Genomic DNA, 20,979 nt, shown 5'->3' with positions numbered 1-20,979 from the left:
TACATTATTTCTGTTAAGTGACAAGACTTTTGTCTAAGCAAAGTCAGACCTTACTGTCCTAATTAAATAATTTAAAATCAAGGCATGATCATATTTTATTTTGGTAAAATAAGCACAATCTAGAGGCCTTTGTCTTTTATATAAGCCACTTTTGATACCAAATGATCAACTAGAAGTCAAGATATTATTTGTTGTTCCTAAAACTTGGATAAGCGACAAGACTTTCGTCAGGTAGTGTATATATATATATATATATATATATATATATATATATATATATATATATATATATATATATATATATATATATATATATATATATATATATATATATATATATATATATATATATATGCATGGATATATGTATATATACACATATACATACATGTATGTATGTATGTATGTATGTATGTATGTATGTATGTATGTATGTATGTATGTATGTATGTATGTATGCATGCATGCATGCATAGATAGATAGATAGATAGATAGATAGATAGATAGATAGATAGATAGATAGATATAAGGCATTGATTCTGACATACTCAAAAGGTAATTTGATAAACAAACATCTCTGAAATCTCCTATAAATAAACTGTCAGTCAGCCACTCTGACTTCCTGTTATGGCCGCATGATCCACTTGGATCTTCAATCATTTTTATTTAATCGAAGGACTGTAAAGAATGAAAATAAACAATGAGTACATGAAATAAACAGAGGGAGGATTTAATAATGCTCAAAGTAAAAATGTTACATTTGATAATTTAATACTGAATCACAAAACTTGAATGAACTGACACACACATTGCACATTTTAAGAAATATTCTCATTTGCTAGCTTTTTTAAAAATAAACATTAATAAATCGACAGAGCAAGAAAGTAATAAGCAATGTCTTACCAATTTGTATCAAATCAACAATATTCAGAATTTCATCCAATGCAAAACTGACCACATTATTTATAAAGACCTGGACATAGCATCATTTACTCACCCTCATGACCTGCTAAACACAATAGGCATGTTGAAAAAGTGAAAAATGCTCAGGAAAAAAATGAAAGTTGTGCAGGTTTTATGACAAAAGAGGGAGTAAACATTAAAATATTAATTTATGCGTGGAGAAAAAACACAAAATAAAAAGATGATGCAACTTAAATGGGAGGTTCAATAGTAGAACAGTTATGCTTTTTTATGTTAGGTCCACTAAGGATTCATAATCTTCGAAATACCTCTGAAATTGCGAAGTTGTCATTGGCTATTCATGTCAGCATGTTTGCGCTGATGTGATCTCAGATGGTCCAGTCGTTTGAAGCTCAGCCCACATATAACACAGCAGTACGGTCTTTCTCCTGTATGCGTACGCTTATGGACTTTCAAGATGTCCGCCCGTGTAAAGCTCTTACTACACATGGTGCACTTGTGTGGTTTCTCCTGCGTGTGAATCCGCTGATGCAGCTTCAGATTCCACAGTCGGCTGAATTTATTCCCACATAGTGTGCAAGCGTACGGTTTGTCTCCAGTCTGGCTGCATTTGTGTTTGCGCAGATCGCTGAAGGACGTAAAACCCTTTCCACAGTCGCTGCACAAATGGAGGCCTTCCCGCTCATGGACACGCTGGTGGACTTTCAGGTTGCAAGCCTGAGTGAAATTCTTCCCACAATGGTTACAAGTGTGCCGCTTGGTTAAGGCCTTGTTGGCTCCTAATGCTTGTCCAATGTTAGGCTTCAGAGACTGATTCACTGGATGTCCCTTATAAACTGCACTAGTATCAGTGTCTTTACTGTATAGTTGGTGTCCTCTATGCCCAGTGCTTCCTGCAACTCCACTGTGATCTTCAGCGGGGACGCTCATGTCTTGCAAGTGGCCGTCGGCGTTAATAAGTAAACAGTGCATATCTCTGTCCATGTCTTTTGCTTCTTGGTTGACCTGTGCAGGTAAAGATCCTGCGTTTCTTCTCTTGATGGAAGATCTGGCATCGTCCTCGCCTATGCTCAGGTCATTTTGAACTGTTTCTCTGAGGCCGTCCAGGTCTCCCATGTCCAGCTCGTGCACGCTGTAGCTCACGAGCTCCTCTGCGTCGTATCGTGTTCGGTATGGCAGGCCCTGGACGTCTGCGATTCCTGCGTACGCTTCACCGTTAACGCTCTGATCAAGTCCGGAGCTCCATTCATCCTGAATCTGCTGGAGCTCCTGCTCACTGTAAGTGTGAGCGGAGAAATCTGACGTCTCGGCTCCTGGAGAAGTACAAAAAAAATATTCAAAAGGCATTCAGATTGTTTGAAGGGGTTTATTATTAAGAATTTGTAAGTATTAATTCAAAGAGATTTACATTGCTATTAAATCTGTATGAATCATAAGTTCACTGCATTATTGTGACATACTCTAGCCGGCCACTTTATTAGGTACACCTGTCCAACTGCTCGTTAACGCAAATTTCTAATAAGAAAATCACATGGCAGCAACTCAATGCATTTAGGCATGTAGACATGGTCAAGATGATCTGGCAAGCATCAGAATGGGGAAGAAAGGTGATTTAAGTGACTTTGAACTTGGTTTGGTTGTTGGTGCCAGACAGGCTGGTCTGAGTATTTCAGAAACTACTGATCTATTGGGATTTTCATGCACAACCATCTCTAGGGTTTACAGAGAACGGTCCGAAAAAGAAAAAATATCCAGTGAACAGCAGTTCTGTGGGTGCAAATGCCTTGTTGATGCCAGAGGTCAGAGGAGAATGACCAGACTGGTTGAAGTTGATGGAAAGGCAACAGTAACTCAAATATCCACTCGTTACGACTGAGGTATGCAAAAGAGCAACTCTAAATGCACAACACGTCCACCCTTGGGGCGGATGCAGAAGACCACACAGAGTGCCACTCCTGTCAGCTAAGAAAAAGAAACTGAGGCTACAATTTGCACAGGCTCACCAAAATTGGACAATAGATGATTGGAAAAACGTTGCCTGGTCTGATATGTTTCGATTTCTGCTGCAACATTCGCATTGGTATGGCATGGTTTCCGCTACATTCATTCTTCCATGGCGGGACGCCACACCACACCAAAATTCATCCTGCCACGGCTACATTACAGCTTCTCATTCAAAACATTTTATTTTTTTAATAGCGGGTGATATTAAAGGGTGAGTGAATTATAGCAGCGCAAACTTTTCTGTAACCATAGTAGTGATGCGCTCACGGCATTTGTCATTAAAATAACGCCACAGGTAGTTGGTAGATCTGTGTAAAAAAAAGGCCTGCCGCCACAGAAAAAATCCTAGAGGAAACACTGGTATGGTCAGAATTTGGCATCAACAACATGAAAGCATGGATCTTTCCTGCCTTGTATTAACGGTTCAGGCTGGTGTAATGGTGTGGGGGATATTTTTTTTGGCACACTTTGGGCCTATTAGTACCAATTGAGCATCGTGTCAACACCACAGCCTACCTGAGTACTGCCTACCTGAGTTGTTGCTGACCATGTCCATCCCTTTATGATCACAGTGTACTCATCTTCTGATGGCTACTTCCAGAAGGATAACGCGACATGTCAAAAAGCGCGAATCATCTCAGACTAGTTTCTTGAACATGACAATGAGTTCACTGTACTCAAATGGCCTCCACAGTCACCAGTTCTCAACCCAATACAGTACCTTTGGTATGTGGTGGAACGGGAGATTCGCATCATGGATGTGCAGCCGACAAATCTGCAGCAACTGCGTGAGGCTATCATGTCAATATGGACCAACATCTCTGAGGAATATTTCCAGTACCTTGTTGAATGTATGCCATGACGGATTAAGACAGTTCTGAAGCCAAAAGGGGGTCAACCCGGTACTAGTAAGGTGTACCTAATAAAGTGGCTGGTGAGTGTATTTCCAGAACTAAATACTGAATGGAGGGCAGAATTTTATTTTAGTGCTCCTCTTTGCAAATTCTCATTCATAACAAACTAACAAAGACATGGTTCAGGATATTCTCACCAAATCCAGCTATCTCACTTCTAACAAGGTTTTCTGAATTCTTCCTATATGCCTGTAAAATCAGATTAAAACCATACCTTCGGTATCCAGGGTCCACCCATCATGAAGCTCCTGATTACCACTAGTCACATAAAGAGTCTCCTCTTTTAACACGCAGTCCAGTTTCTTGTCCTCTGCACTAGCAGGCTACAGAGAGAAGATAAAAGTGTGCAAAATGTAAGAGTCTCAAAGATACAGAAGCACTTCTACCTTCAACTGTGCACAAACCTGCTTCTATCCACTGGTTGTCTGTGGGAAAGATCTGAACTCAAGCATGCAACCAACTGTAATAAAAGGGTAGGATTTAAGCAGACTGAGTGACTGGCAAAGTCATCGAAGATTGAATTGTGACATTTTAATTAAAAGGATTACAACATCATTTTGTAAATATGATAAACGTGTGCATGAACACATCGTTCACAATAAAAATAGCAACACTGATTTGCAAAACAGATGACTTTTTAACTTGATCAATTATTATACATTTGCCAAAGGTAAGGATGGGCAATTAATTGGAATGAAATTACAAAAGTGATTAAACAAAGACGTGATTGTCATGTGCATCTTGTCAGGGAAGCACAGTTTTGTGATCAGCAGTAAAAGTCCTCTAAACACCAAAGGGCCTCCAACACAAAAATTCCCTAAAGCAGTTGCTGAATAAACAGAAGATTAAACTGCTTTCACTGATGTAACTTGACTAATAAACACAAATACTGAATTATTCCACATAAGGATTCATTACAAACTTTTGACTGAAGTTATGAAGCGAGTTTGGAGTAAAATGGTATTATATGTGCTCAGTGGCGTCGCTGGGGGGATGGGGTGATGGATGGGTTGTTGCAGTCGAAAGTGAAGGGGAGGGGGGGTGGTTTGTGTTAGGGGGAGTTTTCACAGATGAAACTGTAGGACCGAGTGGAGGTGGGGGGATGGGTGTATCGCATACAAAAGTGAAGAGCAGGGGTAGAGTGGACAGTAGGTGATGAGGGTTTTCGCGGATGAAAGTGAAGATTTTTTTTGGGGGGGGGGGGGGTGTCCTAGGGGCCCCTAATAGTAATTCCTGGGGCCCCTAAAGTGTGTGGGCCCTTGAAATCGTCCTAATTAATCGTCCTGTGTATTAAACGCTGCTCCACCTAAAAGACTCTGCTGAAGATTTACTGCTGATAACAGAACCAGCTTTACTGATAAAAAATGTGCATTAAAATCCCATTTGATTAATTGTCCAGCCCTAGGTTAGAGGTCATCAAAAACGTTGCTAATGCATCAGGCTACTCACCTCTGTTGTGTTGCTAGATGTGCTTTGGTCTTCTGATCTCCCCTTCACTATAAGCGTATTCGTCTCCAACTCACAACTTCCCCATTTGGCATCTGGAACTCGCTCCTGTTTGAGACTGTGTTCGTTTTCTACATGGGATCAAGTGTGAATGCAACAGTGAGGGCACTGATCACACAATCCTTTAATTATCTTTAAACGTACAAGAGAAACTTAATTTGATCTTTAAAGCACCTCTATTATATTCATTCATTCACTTTCCAGCTTAGTCCCTTTATTTATCAGGGGTCACCTCTATTATAATATAATATAATAAAATACTTTACGAGTTTCTATATTACCATTTTATTTATATGTAAAATAAAAATATGTATAATACTTTTTATAATATTCATACCTTATGTTGAAATAAAAAATACTGTTTAAATAAGGTTCGGTATTACTAATTTACTAACTAATGCATGATGAATTTCCTTTCATACTAACTAATGCATGATGATAAAGGTCTGCTATTTTTATCTGACTTGACTATTCATTCATTTTCTTTTTGGCTTAGTCCCTTTATTAATCTGGGGTTGACACAGCAGAATGAACCGCCAACTCATCCAGCACATGTTTTTATGCAGCGGATGCCCTTCCAGCTGCAGCTCATCACTGGGAAACACCCATACACTCTCATTCACACTCATACACTACGGACAATTTAGTGTACGGACCACATGTCTTTGGACTTGTGGGGAAAACCGGAGCACCCGGAGGAAACCCAAGCGAATACAGGGAGAACATGCAAACTTCACACAGAAACGCCAGCCGAGGCTCGAACCAGCAACCTTCTTGCTGTGAGGCGACAGCACTACCTACTGCGCCAACCCGTCACCTCTGACTTGACTATTTGTATTATTTATTACATTTTTTTTCCTTTGAATATTGTGATTTTGAGTTATTTTGATTTGTAATGTAGCAGTTTCCTTTCTGATTATTGAATGGGTCAATTCGACTCCAAAAATAGGAATATACAAATTACAAATACACAACATCACCCAACTTCATTTTTTTCTTTGTGGAACAAGTAGAGAAAATCGAGATATTGAACTATTGGGAATAATTATTGTGAACAAACCTGGTTGTCAGTGGTGAAAAGAGTACTGAAAAACCATACTCAAGTAGAAGTACCATTACATGCTCAAAAATGTGGAACAAGTAGAGTAAAAGTCTCTGTTGTTAATATTACTCAAAGTACGAGTAAAAAGTAGACCTTTCAAAAGTACTCAAAAGTAGTGAGTATTACACTGTAGAAAGCTGATTCATTTACATTTATTGGTTGTCCATAATCGTAACATTTTGTAGAGCATTTAGTTGTTGTCCAGCAGGCACACAGCGTCATAAGACATTAATATTTGGTTAGATTTCGGTTGTGTTGTCAGGTGACCAAAATTCAATGTCTAGCCAGTGTCTAAGGACAATGTCATTTTGATCACCACATCAAATGGCATTGATATTTGGTTGATTTTAGGTTGTGTTGAAAAGTGACCAAAATCCAATGTCGAGCCAACATCTTAAATCACATTGACATCAAAAACTGACATTTATTCGTCAGGTATGGCAACTAAATTTGGTTGATTTTAGGTTGGACTTGGAAATTGACGTCAAACTGATTTTCATTTCCGAACAAAATGCAACGTCCCCACGACGTTGAGGCACAACGTCAATCTAACATCATATTGACGTCTTGTGCCAGCTGGGTGTTTAAGGCCATTTTGGTCATCATACAGTAAACATCTGTCATTCATAAAGTAGTGACTGCAGGTTGAAGGAAAGTAGTGGAGTAAAAGTACAGATACAGCACTAAAAATGTACTCAAAAGAAAGTAAAAGTACACATCTTTAAAACTACTTAGAAATTTACCATTTCTGAGAATTTCTGAGTAGTTTGAGTATTTGTAATTTACTTTACACCACTAATGATTGTGAACAAACCTGATTTGGAATTATGCTTGTGGTGATTTATTATGGTAAACAGACCTGACTGTGTCGCCTTCTCTCGTCTTTCCTCGTCCCGTACTCGGAATTTGTCGCACTGCACACACCTCAGTCTCCGAACACTGGTCTCTTGTTTTTTCCGCTTGGACTCGCTCCACTGCAGCCTCTTCTTCAAGGTCTCCACCTGCTCTCGGCTGCGAGACACCTCCTTCACGAAACTGTCCTCCACCAGCCGGGTGATCTCAAATATAGCAGCTTTGAACACGGTCTCCATGACCCCGGACAGCTGGGACTGAAACGAGTGCACGACGTCCGACATAATGACGAGTATGTATGAATGGGTGAAAAGCCTTAAACTAGCCAAAAATATCCGAACTACTTTCCTTCATAAACAATCTAGCTTCATCCACCGAATGATATTAGCATAGTGTTAATGTGCAGCTGTTTCTAATGAAGCATCTTTTAGTTCTGTCAGATTTGCACTCCATATATTTTCGAGCAAAAGCTAGCGATGGTTTGTGATGTTGCAAGTTAACTGTAACTACCGTTTATTTAGTCTTTTATTAATGTCATATTTAGACTTTATAACATAAATGAGACGCTGTGAGTCCGTGCCGAGCCAAAACATTCCCTTGTTCTGCAGAGCTGGGGATAAACCGGAAGTACTTCCTGAAGCAGTCATACGGATCGAAATTAAGGACAACCTTAAAGAGACCGCTCACAAAGAAAAAAGACAATTGTGTTTTCTACACGGATTTTTCAAGGTTTCATTTCACTCAAAATATTATAGTTACTTTTACTTACTTGATTTTAGATTGTAGAAATCGAAACTAATCGTATTAGACAGTCGTCACCACCACCATTCACTGTGATAAACATTGAACATTGGTAGGCTACAGAGCGACAATGGTAGATTTTGGCTGTAGCAGAGGTTCCTCAGAAAAGTCTCTCTACAAGTACCACCGTAATGACCTGTAATGAAACATAGTAGCATAGTAGGCCAAATAAAGCAGCTACAGCACTGCATTGCTCAAAAACGAGGCAGATTTTTCCTGTTATTAAGTGTATGTATTATTGTCGCCACTTTAAACATTATAAATAGTTTAAACATTAACTGTGCTTGCAGGTAAAAAAAAAAAAAAACTTTAATGTTTAAATTAAAATGTGCTTTTAAAAGTTAATTAATGGCATTGTTCTTAAAAAGCAAACCGAAAACTGCTGTACTTGTAAACGCTAATGCATATAGTAGCCTATTCGTCAAAATCTGAAATGTTGCTTGGACCTGATAAATATTGGCAATATATGTCATAATCATATATATTTGATACATTTTGAAAAATATGTTGCATGTATGTATGAGATATTTGTATATCTGTGAAATCAAAACATTAATGCATTGTAATATGTATTTTATATGTATCTTGTAATTTAATATGATTTGGAATTATTTAAATTAGAAATCAGATCTGCTTACGTTTACAGTACGTCTATTGTGTCAGAAAAGCAAATTGCATTGCATAAATACAGTGCTTGACCAATTCATATATGGTCAATTCATACTAACGAGTTTGTGATAACCGTGCATCAACCACTGTTTTCAAGCAGACTCGGGTACGGTCTGCGGTACCTCCCCATCTGTGCACACGGAAACTTTAATGATATTCTACCTCTAAGCTTCAAGCATGGCAAAGTGTCTTGAGTCTACGTTCTGTGTCCTGTGCCCTTTGAATCACATCCAAATTAATTAGATTAAATCTGAGGTAACAATTTAAACTGAAAACCAAGCTGCTTTACAAAACCAATAGCTTTATATATCCAAAACATGCATTATTTTACATAACTACTAACACACATTTTAACACATTGTGTTATCGTAGTTGTCTGCGCACCACTAGAAGGAAGCCCACGTACCAGTGGTATGCGTACCAGTTTGAGAACCACTGGGCAATAGAATAACAATGTTTTAAAAAATCTATTTAACTGATCTGGTTGCAGTTTTGGGCAATTTATCATGCAATATTGACTTACCTTTCCTTTGCTTATTCATTACATAAAGCTGACTGGCTTCAGAAAACATGGAGCATTGCTCCCCAGTCCTGTGTATGGCTGAGGGGAAACATCAGGGCAAGTTTAGGCCCATTGAAAGGGACTAAATTCATTAATTCATTCATTTTCTTTTTGGCTTCGTCCGTTTATTCATCAGGGGTCGCCACAGCGGAATGAACCGCCAACTTATCCAGCATATGTTTTAATGCAATAGATGCCCTTCCAGCTGCAACCCATCACTGGGAAACACCCTTACACTCTCATTCACACATATACACTATGGACAGTTTAGCCTACCCAATTCACCTAGAGCAGATGTCTTTGGGCTGTGGGGGAAACCAGAGCACCTGGAGGAAACCCATGCGAATACAGGGAGAACATGCAAACTAACACAGCCGAGGCTCGAACCAGCGATCTTCTTGCTGTGAGGCAATAGCGCCACCCACTGCACCACCATGCCGCCCCCTATAGAATAACAATGTTTTTAAAAATATATTCAACTCATCTGGTTGCAGTTTTGAACAATTTATCATGTGATATAGACTTGCATTTCCTTTGCTTATTCATTACCTAAAGCTGACTGGCTTCAGAAAACACAGAGCATTGCTCTCCAGTCCTGTGTATGACTGAGGGGAACCATCAGGGCAAGTTTAGGCCCATTGAAAGGGACTAAATTATTGAGAAAAAAAAATTTAATCAGTCTTTTTTTTTAATGAGAAATATTTTTAGTTCACTTATTTTTATTAATTCAATTATATAACAACATTAACTTTTTATTTTCATTCTATATCTTATTTTAAAGCACAGTTAATACTTTCTACCCTCTTCATTGGAGACTGGGCACAGCAGGGGTAAGTTGTAACACTTCTAATCTCTCCAACAGGAACTACATATTAACAGACTCATTTCACACATGCTCTTCTCTTCATTCACTTCATACATATCTTTATCCCAAGTGTGAAAACAATAGAAACCCGTGGCAGATGCAGCAGATGTTAGAGACTGATTGAGGTAAGTTTTTTATTTAAATATTTTTGTGATGACAATGCCTGAATTGTATTTAAAACCTACAAAGTTAACTTATGCTAATTGTTTGTCTGTGTAGATATGCAAATTCTTGGTGCTATTGTTTTATCTGTTAGCTGTATGGTGAGCCATATTCAAGTCTCTGTGTCTGTTTTAGCATCAATGAAACATGTTACAACCAATCCTGAGCAAATTTATATTTTTAATTTCAGTATACTTATAGGCTTTGGGAGAAAAAAAAAAAGCCAAAAAAAGCGGGTTAAAAGTTTGATCCGAATAGTGTTCAGTTGTTGATATACTGATGGGATGCGATGACAGAAAAAATACAGGTATGATAAATTCAAATAAAATAATAAAATAAAATAAAACTCTCAAACCATTTTAGGAACAGTGCCTTTTTAAAAAGCATATTTCATATTTCCTTTAATTAGCCAAACTTGGACGCCTTTGCAAGAAAAATTATGCAGTATTCAGTAGGATATTTTGTTTTTCACCGTGCATAATCATGCAACGATCACTTCTTCATTCTTCACAGCGTCATATTAAAAGCAGACCGCAAACCATCTTCACAGCTGTCTATAAATACAACTTTTCAAGCACTCACTGCGGAAGTACAGCGCCCCCCTCTGGGAGTATCATTGTAATCGTCGATGACTCTGTCAAAGGGACCACAACGACTCCGCTCCGCTCCAAAAAAGTAAATGAACCCAAATCGGACCATGCCGGATGCGAGCACGGAGGATTGTGACGGGTTTCAGACCCAGTTCACACACATCATGGAAACATTACTACAGACCGCGGTCAGGGAAACGACGAAACTTTACCAGAGCACTCTGCAGAGCCTGAAAGCGGAATTGGTGCATCTGAGACTTGAGAATGTCAACAAGAAGACAGCTGATTCATCATGTCAGGAAACCAGAAGATTCCCTCAAACTGGGATTCAGAGGACTGGCAGTGTCTCAAAATTCCGTGATGTTGGAGTGCAGTGTGGTAGGTTTTGCTTCTAGCATGGTGTCTCAGTGTGCCAGGGCGTGCGTTAAACACTTCCTGGAAAATTATAACCACTTTTAACGGCTTTGACACGATAAGATGCTGTACACGTAACAGCCGTCTAATTGTCTTGAAGATACTATTATATATACACACACATATCAAAATAATACTAAAGTAGCCTTAATTTAATAGTAATTAGTGTTTTTTGAACCGTACTATAGTAAAGTAGTTGAATTTATTTGTTACCTATGGTAATAATACAACTAGGCATGTGCCGGTATAAGTTTCTGACGGTTTGATAACATTGGATAAAAATATCACGGTATTGTGATTACTGCACTGAAATAAGTTCATTTTAAATGTCTTCGGGGGGGAAATGGACACAATTTATTTTATTTTAAGAAATATTTATAATATTTTGGAACAGTAAACATGTCAGGCTTAATAATTAAAATAAATCATTGACTTCTGCTCTTTTTTAATTAAATTCAAAAACACAGATTTCTTTACAACACATACAAAATGCGTTAAAAAACATATACCTTGGGAATGGTATAACAGAACATTTTAGCAATATTAAAACTTTGACTTTTCCAAACCGTGGTAAACCTTGAAACAGGCTATCGTCCCATGCCTAAATACAACTATAGTTATATTAACCTAATACTGTACTATTGTAAGTTTTCTGCAACTACAGGGAATGTTATACTTCAATATATACGAATTTACTGTAGTAAAAACTAAAGTATACTACAGTGTTTTTTATATTAGTTCACTATAGTTAATATATTATGCTGTAGCATTCATTAACAAAGTGTTGTAAATACTATCAGTGTTAAAAGTACCATTGCTTGACCCAAAATATAGCAGTGGTGTCCTGTGATAAATCAGAGACTAAGCCGAAGAAAATTGAATGAATGAATTAGGGCTGGGCGATATGGCAAAAATGCAATCTCGATAATTATTTTCCATATTGAATGATAACGGTATATATTTCGATATCAGTTGTTAATGCTTCCAGATTTAAAAGAGTTCCCCAACAATGACTGAAGCCACAAAAGGGTCCATTAATTGGTAGAACATACTTTCGACCGATAAATGTTCGGTGTACAAAAATTTGGTACATCTCTAATATCAACACACGTTTAGATTCCCTATTGGTGCACATTTCTGCTGTGTGATTGGCTCTTAGATCAATATAGAGTAAAAAAAAGTCCAAAGCTTACCATTGGTATTGACATAAAATTTATCACGATTCGATATAATATCGCTTATCGGCCCAGCCCTCGAATTAATATAATATGTATAATACTATAACATGTATAGTATAATATACGTTACAATAGTACGGTTCAAAAACACGAGTATTTAACAGCTATAAATTATTATAATATTTTTTAATGTGGGTCATTTTTTGTGTAATTTAGATATGCAAGTAGCTTTTAGACAAAAGTGTCGGCTAAATGTAAATATAATCAAAAAATATCTTGAAGACTAAGCAAATAGATATTGCAGTTATAGTAAATTGTACCAATTGTAAATATACATTTTCTTAATTTACATTTGTCAGAAAATTCCCTTTTGGTTAATAATATGTAAAATAAGAATGTTGATATATAATATAAGCCAACAAGATTAAGATTTTCCGCTAAAGTTTTCAGTAATTCGTGGTGTTTTAAAATCTTAATGTATGCACCATTTTGTAGTTCCATTAAACTGTACAGATTGTAGATAGACATTTTCTTAATTTACATTTGTTAGAAAATTCCCTTTTGGCTGAGCGGGGATGCAGTCCTCGGCAGTTGATTGGACAGCGTCTTCATGTTGGAGACATCACGAGCGATAAACTCACAGATCTGTGTGCGAGTGAGGATGGAAACCGACAGCTGGCTTTGCTTCTCATCAAACAAGAGGTAAGGAATGACAGATCATGCAACAGATGAGTTGTCTTCATTCATTCTGGTTCTTCTATTTGTGTGTCTTCCTCTTCTCAGCTTTTGCATGTCATTCATGAGGTCAGATAGAGTCAGACTGAGATCATATAAGCCAATAAGATTCAGAATTTCCGCTAAGGGTTTGTGGTGTCTAAATGTTTGCACCTTGGCATTTGTTTTTTTATTAGCTCAGAAAAATATCTATTACCTGTTTATTTTAGTGTGACCATATAACATAGTTTTTAGTTGCTAATAAAATAGTGTTTATTAAGTTATTTATATCTTAAATAACTTCTATATAACATAACAATATAACTGCTCGTTAACACAAATTTCTAATCTGCCAATCACATGGCAGCAACTCAATGCATTCAGACAAGTAGACATGGTCAAGACGATCAGCTGCAGTTCAAACCGAGCATCAGAATGAGGAAGAAAGGTGATTTAAGTGACTTTGAACATGGCATAGTTGTAGGTGGTCTGAGAATTTCAGAAACTGCTCATCTACTGGGATTTTCACGCACAACCTTTCTAGGGTTTACAGAGAATGGTCCGAAAAAGAAAAAAAATATCCAGTGAGCGGCAGTTCTGTGGGTGCAAATCCCTTAGGTCAGAGGAGAATGGCCAGGCTGGTTTGAGCTGATAGAAAGACAACAGTAACTCAAAATTGGACAATAGAAGATTGGAAAAACGTTGCCTGGTCTGATGAGTCTCAATTTCTGCTGCCACATTCGGATGGTAGGGTCAGAATTTGGCGTCAACAAGATGAAAGCTTGGATCCATCCTGCCTCGTATCACCGATTCAGACTGGTGGTGGTGGTGGTGTAATGGTGTGGGGGATATTTTCTTGGCACACTTTAGGCCCATTAGTACCAATTGAGCATTGTGTCAACGCCACAGCCTACCTGAGAATAGTTTCTGACCATGTCCATCCCTTTATGACTACAGTGTACCCATCTTCTGATGGCTACCTTCAGCAGGATAACGCTTCATGTCACAAAGCGCAAATAATCTCTGTTTGGTTTCATAAACATGACATGGAGTTTGCTGTACTTAAATGGCCTCCACAGTCACCAGTTCTCAACCCAATAGAGTACCTTTGGGATGGTGAAATGGGAGATTGCATTCATGGACGTGCAGCTGACAAATCTGCAGCATCTGCGTGATGCCATCATGTCAATATGGACCAACATCTCTGAGGAATATGCCATGAAGGATTAAGACAGTTCTGAAGGCAAAAGGGGGTCCAACCCAGTAGAAGTAAGGTGTACCCAGGGCTTAATTTGCGCTGGAGCACGCCGGATCCGTATCGGAAATCTGATCCGGAACCTCATTTTACCGATCCCCCTCCTCAACTGCCCTCCTCCCCTGTCTGTACCATCCCCCTCCGTAACCGGATATGTAAACCCCATCTGCTCTGGGACCTCTGGGTGTACCTAATAAAGTGGCCAATGAGTGTATATATTACATATGCAGCCCTATTTTAAAAGCATCACGCAAGTTTACATCAAGTAAATTTTGTTAAAATTTTGTATTTTATTTAGTGATGCACCATCTTCTGATTTATTCTTATTTTTAATAAAGGTTATTATATCAGCTGATTAAATAAAACATGAATACAATTTTTGCATTTTATTTTAAAAATCTAAACATTTGAAAAGTGTGGATTGCTTATCATTGTGACTTTAAATTTGCAATTTGTAACTTGTATATTGGTTTTTGGCTCCTAAATATAAAGTTATCTGCCACAAAGTTCATATCAGAGCATTCCTACTTTTAATGATTGACTTGTTTTGTTTTTAACGTTCTGTGTCATCAGCCTCAGGAGTCTGAATGCGATGAATATGCACCAGGATACTTTCTACTGAAGCAAGAGGGTGCTGAACCAATACTGGTGCGCAAAGAGCCAAATAAGGACACCATGGAAAGGGGTAAAAGAATCATTCAAAAATCTTCTACAACACAAATTATTCTATCATGTTATATACAATCCTGTCATATTTTTAAAATAAAATGATTATTAAGGCAGAAACACAATTTACCCACACAGGCCTGGTACTTGTTGGTGTAATATACAACTGGAGCAAATGATAGAATGCAATAAAACATTAGACAGGACATTATTTACATGGCATACATTTAATTAGTATATTATTAACTAATCTACTGATCTAGCATGAAAAAAAACAGCAATCATAGCCTTTTTTTGTTTGTTTAATATGCAAAGGTTTTCAAAGATTGAAAAGAAAAAACTTTTCAATTTTTAATAAAGCATTGTCACCTTAATATACCCCCAAACCCAAAGGCTACAGCCCTGAAGAGTTTAGCTAATCAAGTTATTTAGGCCTATTTGAAAAACACAGATATTGTTTGTTGGATCAGGCTTGTAACTAAACCCACAAGGAGGGTTTGCCCTCTGAGATGGACCTCAGATAGTTCATAGTTATGCGAGTTTTCACATAAGAACCAAACCTTCTCAATAGCTAAAACAAGTTGGCATACACTTGGTGCCTAGACCCACATAGATCAACATAAAAACATTGAACATTACACCATCCCAAGGATTCAATTATTGAATAGACTCATGTCCATTTCTGCTCCGGAGGCCACTGTCCTACATATTTTAGCACTTACTTTATTTAAACACACCTAAACAAGCTAATGTGACCATCAGGAAGAACGCAGCATCTCATTTCTCAGAGGATGCGTTAACGCAGGGGTCACCAAACTTGTCCTGCAGATTTTAGCTCCAACCCTAATCAAACACACCTGAACGAGCTAATCAATGTCTTACTAGGTATACTTGAAACACCCAGCCAGGTGTGTTGAGGCAAGTTGGAGCTAAACCCTGCTGGGGCACCGGCCCTCCAGGACCGAGATTGGTGACCCCTGCGTTAACGGGTTCATGCGGTCTCCCGAGTTCGTTCTTCCGAGGTAACTTGGCAAGAATGGTCTCCAAAAGAGTCCATTCTCAGCGTTCTTGGAATTGAGAAACAGCCTAGGTCTTATGCCATGGTCACACTAGAGTTTGAGCATGCAAAATTCTGTCGTACGGTACTGCGAAAAAGGGGCCGGATTAAACAAGGGGTGGGATTAAACAAGATGACTAGACATTTTTAAAAAAAGTGAGCGACATTTTAATAAGTGAGCAATTGGTCCATATTTTAGATTTCTGTACAGAGAGGTCATTTATTTGGTCTTTGATTGGTCTCATGGTGTCACATGTTGTGATTTCGCTTAAACTTTGCAATGCAGCGAACTGAAAAACTTGTCAAATGGCGAACTTGTCTATGGGGCAAAAAGTGCAGTGTGACTGCGGCTTTACTAGGCATAGTAAAACCTCCAGACAGGTGTGTTGAAACAAATTGGATCTAAACTCTGCAGGACAGTGGCCCTCAAGGACTGAGTTTGTACACCCCTGGAGTAATGTTACTAAGTACTCAAGCAGTCCAAATAACCAAAGCACACATCACACCTTTAACATGTTATGTTCCTTATGATGTACTCTTGCATCTCCACCTTTTGTATTTGCAGTTGTGATCCCACCAGCAGTACAAACTATAACAAGACACCAAAGCAACCACAGTGGAAATTCACCGCCACCAGAAACTCCGTTTTCCTCTAGTCTCAGCGTGACTTCTTGTGGTCATAAACCCAATCAGCCTGCACAACTTCTACAAGGTACATCTCTAAGTACAAAAGAAAACCGTGAAGGCTTGTCTTCCCAAAACAAAAGACAAGATGCCAGCGTACCAGCACAGAAGTCCACTACATCAGCACCAGACAATTCAATCCATATCCCTGCTCGTACTGCCAGTGCAAAATTATCTGTACCAATGATTGAGCTGTCTGGTGCTCCATCAATACCTCAAACTAAGCAATCAACTTCATTAGTTCACCGTCGACTAAGCCCAAATCCTCAAGCATCAAACCAAACAGTAGTCCCACAGAAAGAGGAATCAGATATGTGTCATCCACTTCAAAACACCTTCCTTTCTGCAATTCCTCGTAATCAGGTCTTAGTAGCAGAGCCTACTTCCAACAAACAACGGGCATTGTTTACACATACAGAGAAATCTGCAACAAGCATTTCATCCATAAACCAAGCCACTCAGACATTTGCACAATGTTCAGCTAAACTTAGACAACCACCATTCATTCAACCACAAGCCATCAAAACCCAAGACCAAGAGATGACTCCACTAGTACACACTGCCATGCCATCAGGTTTGGTTCCTGCAACCTCAAGTAAACCCGCACAAGTCCATGATCGGAGAGGAACCAAACTTGTTCCCCCTCGACCACATACATTTGCCTCTTCTCAGGTAATCCCATCACATTCTGGGACTTCAAATCCATCATTTAGTTTCCCTTCAGTGCAGCCAGTTGTTCCAACTCAGGCAAAGCCAACTTCGTATCTACCAATGCTGGTTTCATTTTCATCTCCTCACCTTCCAGTAAACACAATTCCAGAATCTCCTTCCTTAAACCCACCGCAACCTTCACTTACCCAATCGCAATATCCTCCACAATCTGATCAGTTCTCGTCTTCCTCAGGACAATTTTGTCCTCTACCTGATAATACCCCAGATTTGCTTGAATCTCTTGATTGTTTGCATTTGCAGCCACCAATCATGATAACGCCGCATGATGCTCCTGATCAGGCACCTGCACATCATTTTCATTCATCATCTGGGCAACTTGCGCCTTTGCTAACACTGAAAGAACAGCAAGCTGCTGCTGCTTCAGCTAATGTTGTTTTAGGCAGAGTACCTGCTCGATCTTTACAGACCTCAGTGCCTTTGGTTGAGAACTTACCATTTTCCCCACACTGCAGAGCAGAAGTCACCGATAGAAATGAAGACCTTTCAGATGACGACACTCCCACACTCCAATCTAGACTCAGAAAACAGAGAAAGCTTTGTTTCAACTCCAGACAAGTAGATCCCGCAGTTAAGGAAGGCATGATGGAGGATCAGAGGCTGGATCAGTTGCAGAACGACTTGACTAGGGAATCACCACTTTCTGATGCAAAGGATGGATGTCAAACCTTACCCAAACTTTTGGGCAAACCTCTCCAGAGAAATACAGAGTGTCCCGATTGTGGACGCGTCCTTAGCAATGCATCTGCCTTGGAGAACCACATGAGGCTTCATACAGGAGAGAGACCTTATACCTGTTCCCAATGTGGAAAGGCATTCCCTAGTGTCCGAGGTCTCAACCGGCACATGAAGGTCCATGCCGAGGAGAAGCGATATCAGTGTGAAGAGTGCGGCAAGAGTTTTGTGTACCACTTTACCCTTACCAAACACCAGCTTATCCACTCTGGGGAAAGACCTTTTCCTTGTAAAGTCTGTGGAAAGAGGTTTTTGGCCAAGGCGGATCGTTCCACACATATGCGTATGCACACTGGAGAGAAGCCCTTCTCATGCACTCTTTGCGGGAAGAGGTTTAAACATAGAGTAGCTTTGAATATGCATATGCAGGGGCACAGAGGAGAGAAACGTTACACTTGCCCGCACTGTGAGAAAGGATTTGTGGACCTGGGTAATTTTAAAAGACACAAGCTCATCCACACAGGCGAGAGACCATTTGAGTGCAAGGAATGTGGGAAACGTTTCACTCAGTCGGCTCATCTAAAGAAGCATCTTCACACACAACATGGTACATGAAAAATAGGGAAGAATTTGTACTATTTAACAAGGCAATTATGCCTCTTTGCTATTGAGCAGTGTGGTTGAGTACAGTACAGTGCGCTATGTATTTATTCCCGTTTACACTGTCAGAAGTACCAAATAGCATACTAAGTATGTCCCGATCAGGTTTTTTTGCCCTCGAGTCCAAGTCATTTGATTTTGAGTATCTAACAATACAGAAAGCCGATCCGATACTTCTATAAAACATAAAAGAGTAAAGAAGAGCGAAGAAACCAGGATGTTCCTTATTTTTTATTTAATTCACCTTATTTTAACATTTAACAACTCTGTTAACAAACAGAGCACTTCTGTGAGGTAGCTTGAACGTTCGTTCATTCATTCATTTATTTTCTTTTTGGCTTTATTAATCTGGGTTTGCCTCAGCGGAATGAACCGCCAACTTATCCAGCACGTTTTTACCCTTCTAGCCGCAACCCATCTCTGGGAAAGTAGCTTGAACAATTAAGTAATAAATAACATCAATTCTTCACGTTTGGACTTGTGCAACAGTAAATATTTTTAAAAAATAATATAAAAACAAATAACACCTCAACTTAAAATACCCGGCAGACAATCCCCAAATTTACATATCTCACAGTTTGCTATGGCAATGTTGTCGTCATCAACTTTATAATACCTCCAGACCGCAGACCGATTTCTGCTTCAAGCTGCTTCTGTGTTCTACTTTGCCGGCATTTAACCAATAGCGTCTCTGCAACAAAGTGATGTCATGCCACACACGTTGCTGTTTCTGTGTGAAGTCAAGAAAGAGGTCTAACTCTGTGCCACCGCATAACTAAAGAAGTGTTAAATAATAATGACATATGTGTACATATATATCCGACTCCTGATAGGTCTGAAACTACATGATGGGGCCCGATTTCCGATCACGTAATCGAAGCTGGACATCCCTATAGCATACCATACAACTTTTTTGGACACTTTCGTAATGGTATCTACTAGCACAATGGTACGATACTTAAGGGCGGAGCTAGACCCGCTGCTGATTGTTATTGGTTTACAGAGAATCATCATCACCATTTTTCAATCTACAGCCAAAACACCACACCATAATCAAACAATGACTGTGCACAGCAATGAACCATAGTCAATCTAAGCAATGTTTCAATTCACAAATGAAAATAAGGACAAAAAATGTTGTTGCATATATATATATATATATATATATATATATATATATATATATATATATATATATATATATATATATATATTTATATATTGACACAAACAGAAACTGGACAGGTCCTCTATACTAGATTGAAAACTGTGAATGAGCATGAAGTTTCTGTTTACATTAAGCCATTTTTGTTGACAAAATTAACACTGACTCAAGCTCAAAGTCATCTTGTGACAAACATGTTGTGTCTAATTGTTTGGAAAGCATGAGACGCGCCGCTTCTTCTCATTTTTTGTGTGCTTTTGCAATACTTCTACATTTAAATAATTAATTCAGTGTGCAAAAGATGCTATATGTGAATGGACCATACAGCTTTCTTCAAGTGAGAATGAAGTCTAAATGTACTGTTAGCAATAGAAAAGAAAGCTCTGGGTGACCCGCACTGAATCATACTGTAATATACTGAACCATAGCCTTCAGTAGAAATTAGTTGTTACAGATAATATAACATAGGGCTGGGCGATATTATAAAAAAAATTACCACGATATCATGTTTCATATCATTCAGTATCGATAATTATTGAATATTTTTTAACAATCCATTTAGGAATATTAGGATTTGTTTGTTATTTAACCACTTTATTTTAATTTACCAACATTATGATTATGATGCAAGTTTATGGAGAAAAGTAAAAAGTGCTGCAGTGTTTGGGTGCGCTATGTTTTTTGAGGTAATTTGTCTGCCATTATTACTGAAATGTGTATATTCCATACAAAGTGTGGAGCAGATTGGTTAGTTCTACTTGCATGAATTGTGGTGCGCTCAGGGCATTCGTTCAGATGTTTTTTTTAACAATGGGCGACTGGAAAATGTG

At 38.6% G+C, this 20,979-nt stretch overlaps 2 protein-coding genes across 2 annotated transcripts; one reads left to right on the top strand and one right to left on the bottom strand.

Moving 5' to 3' along the window:
- Positions 1-710: 710 nt before the first annotated feature.
- si:ch73-109d9.2 (uncharacterized protein LOC565042 homolog) lies at positions 711-8,304 on the bottom strand. Its single transcript, XM_056456747.1, has 4 exons — positions 7,311-8,304; positions 5,293-5,420; positions 4,058-4,166; positions 711-2,238 (listed from the first exon to the last, which is right to left on the bottom strand). Exons 1-4 carry the CDS (start codon positions 7,585-7,587, stop codon positions 1,253-1,255), a joined length of 1,500 nt encoding a protein of 499 aa, XP_056312722.1. The 5' UTR covers positions 7,588-8,304; the 3' UTR covers positions 711-1,252.
- A 1,878-nt stretch (positions 8,305-10,182) lies between these two features.
- LOC130227923 (uncharacterized) lies at positions 10,183-20,126 on the top strand. The gene is made up of 5 exons (XM_056456746.1): positions 10,183-10,325; positions 10,876-11,330; positions 13,095-13,246; positions 15,087-15,198; positions 16,802-20,126. The coding sequence occupies exons 2-5, from the start codon at positions 11,042-11,044 to the stop codon at positions 18,937-18,939; spliced, it is 2,691 nt and encodes an 896-aa protein (XP_056312721.1). The 5' UTR covers positions 10,183-10,325; positions 10,876-11,041; the 3' UTR covers positions 18,940-20,126.
- The last annotated feature ends 853 nt before the right edge of the window (positions 20,127-20,979 follow it).

The sequence above is a fragment of the Danio aesculapii genome, chromosome 1, assembly GCF_903798145.1.
Source record: "Danio aesculapii chromosome 1, fDanAes4.1, whole genome shotgun sequence".
Taxonomy (NCBI): Eukaryota; Metazoa; Chordata; class Actinopteri; order Cypriniformes; family Danionidae; genus Danio; species Danio aesculapii.
The sequence above is the reverse complement of the archived record's forward strand: the minus strand, read 5'-3'. Positions and strand labels throughout refer to the sequence as shown.

Coding starts and splice junctions, on each gene's coding strand:
- si:ch73-109d9.2 (XM_056456747.1), bottom strand. CDS start 7,587: ATGTCGGACGTCGTGCACTCGTTTCAGTCCCAGCTGTCCGGGGTCATG. Junction 5,421..7,310: donor AGAGAAGGCGACACAGTCAG/GTCTGTTTACCA, acceptor GATCCCATGTAG/AAAACGAACACAGTCTCAAA. Junction 4,167..5,292: donor CATCTAGCAACACAACAGAG/GTGAGTAGCCTG, acceptor TTCTCTCTGTAG/CCTGCTAGTGCAGAGGACAA.
- LOC130227923 (XM_056456746.1), top strand. CDS start 11,042: ATGAACCCAAATCGGACCATGCCGGATGCGAGCACGGAGGATTGTGAC. Junction 11,331..13,094: donor TGATGTTGGAGTGCAGTGTG/GTAGGTTTTGCT, acceptor TACATTTGTTAG/AAAATTCCCTTTTGGCTGAG. Junction 15,199..16,801: donor TAAGGACACCATGGAAAGGG/GTAAAAGAATCA, acceptor TTGTATTTGCAG/TTGTGATCCCACCAGCAGTA.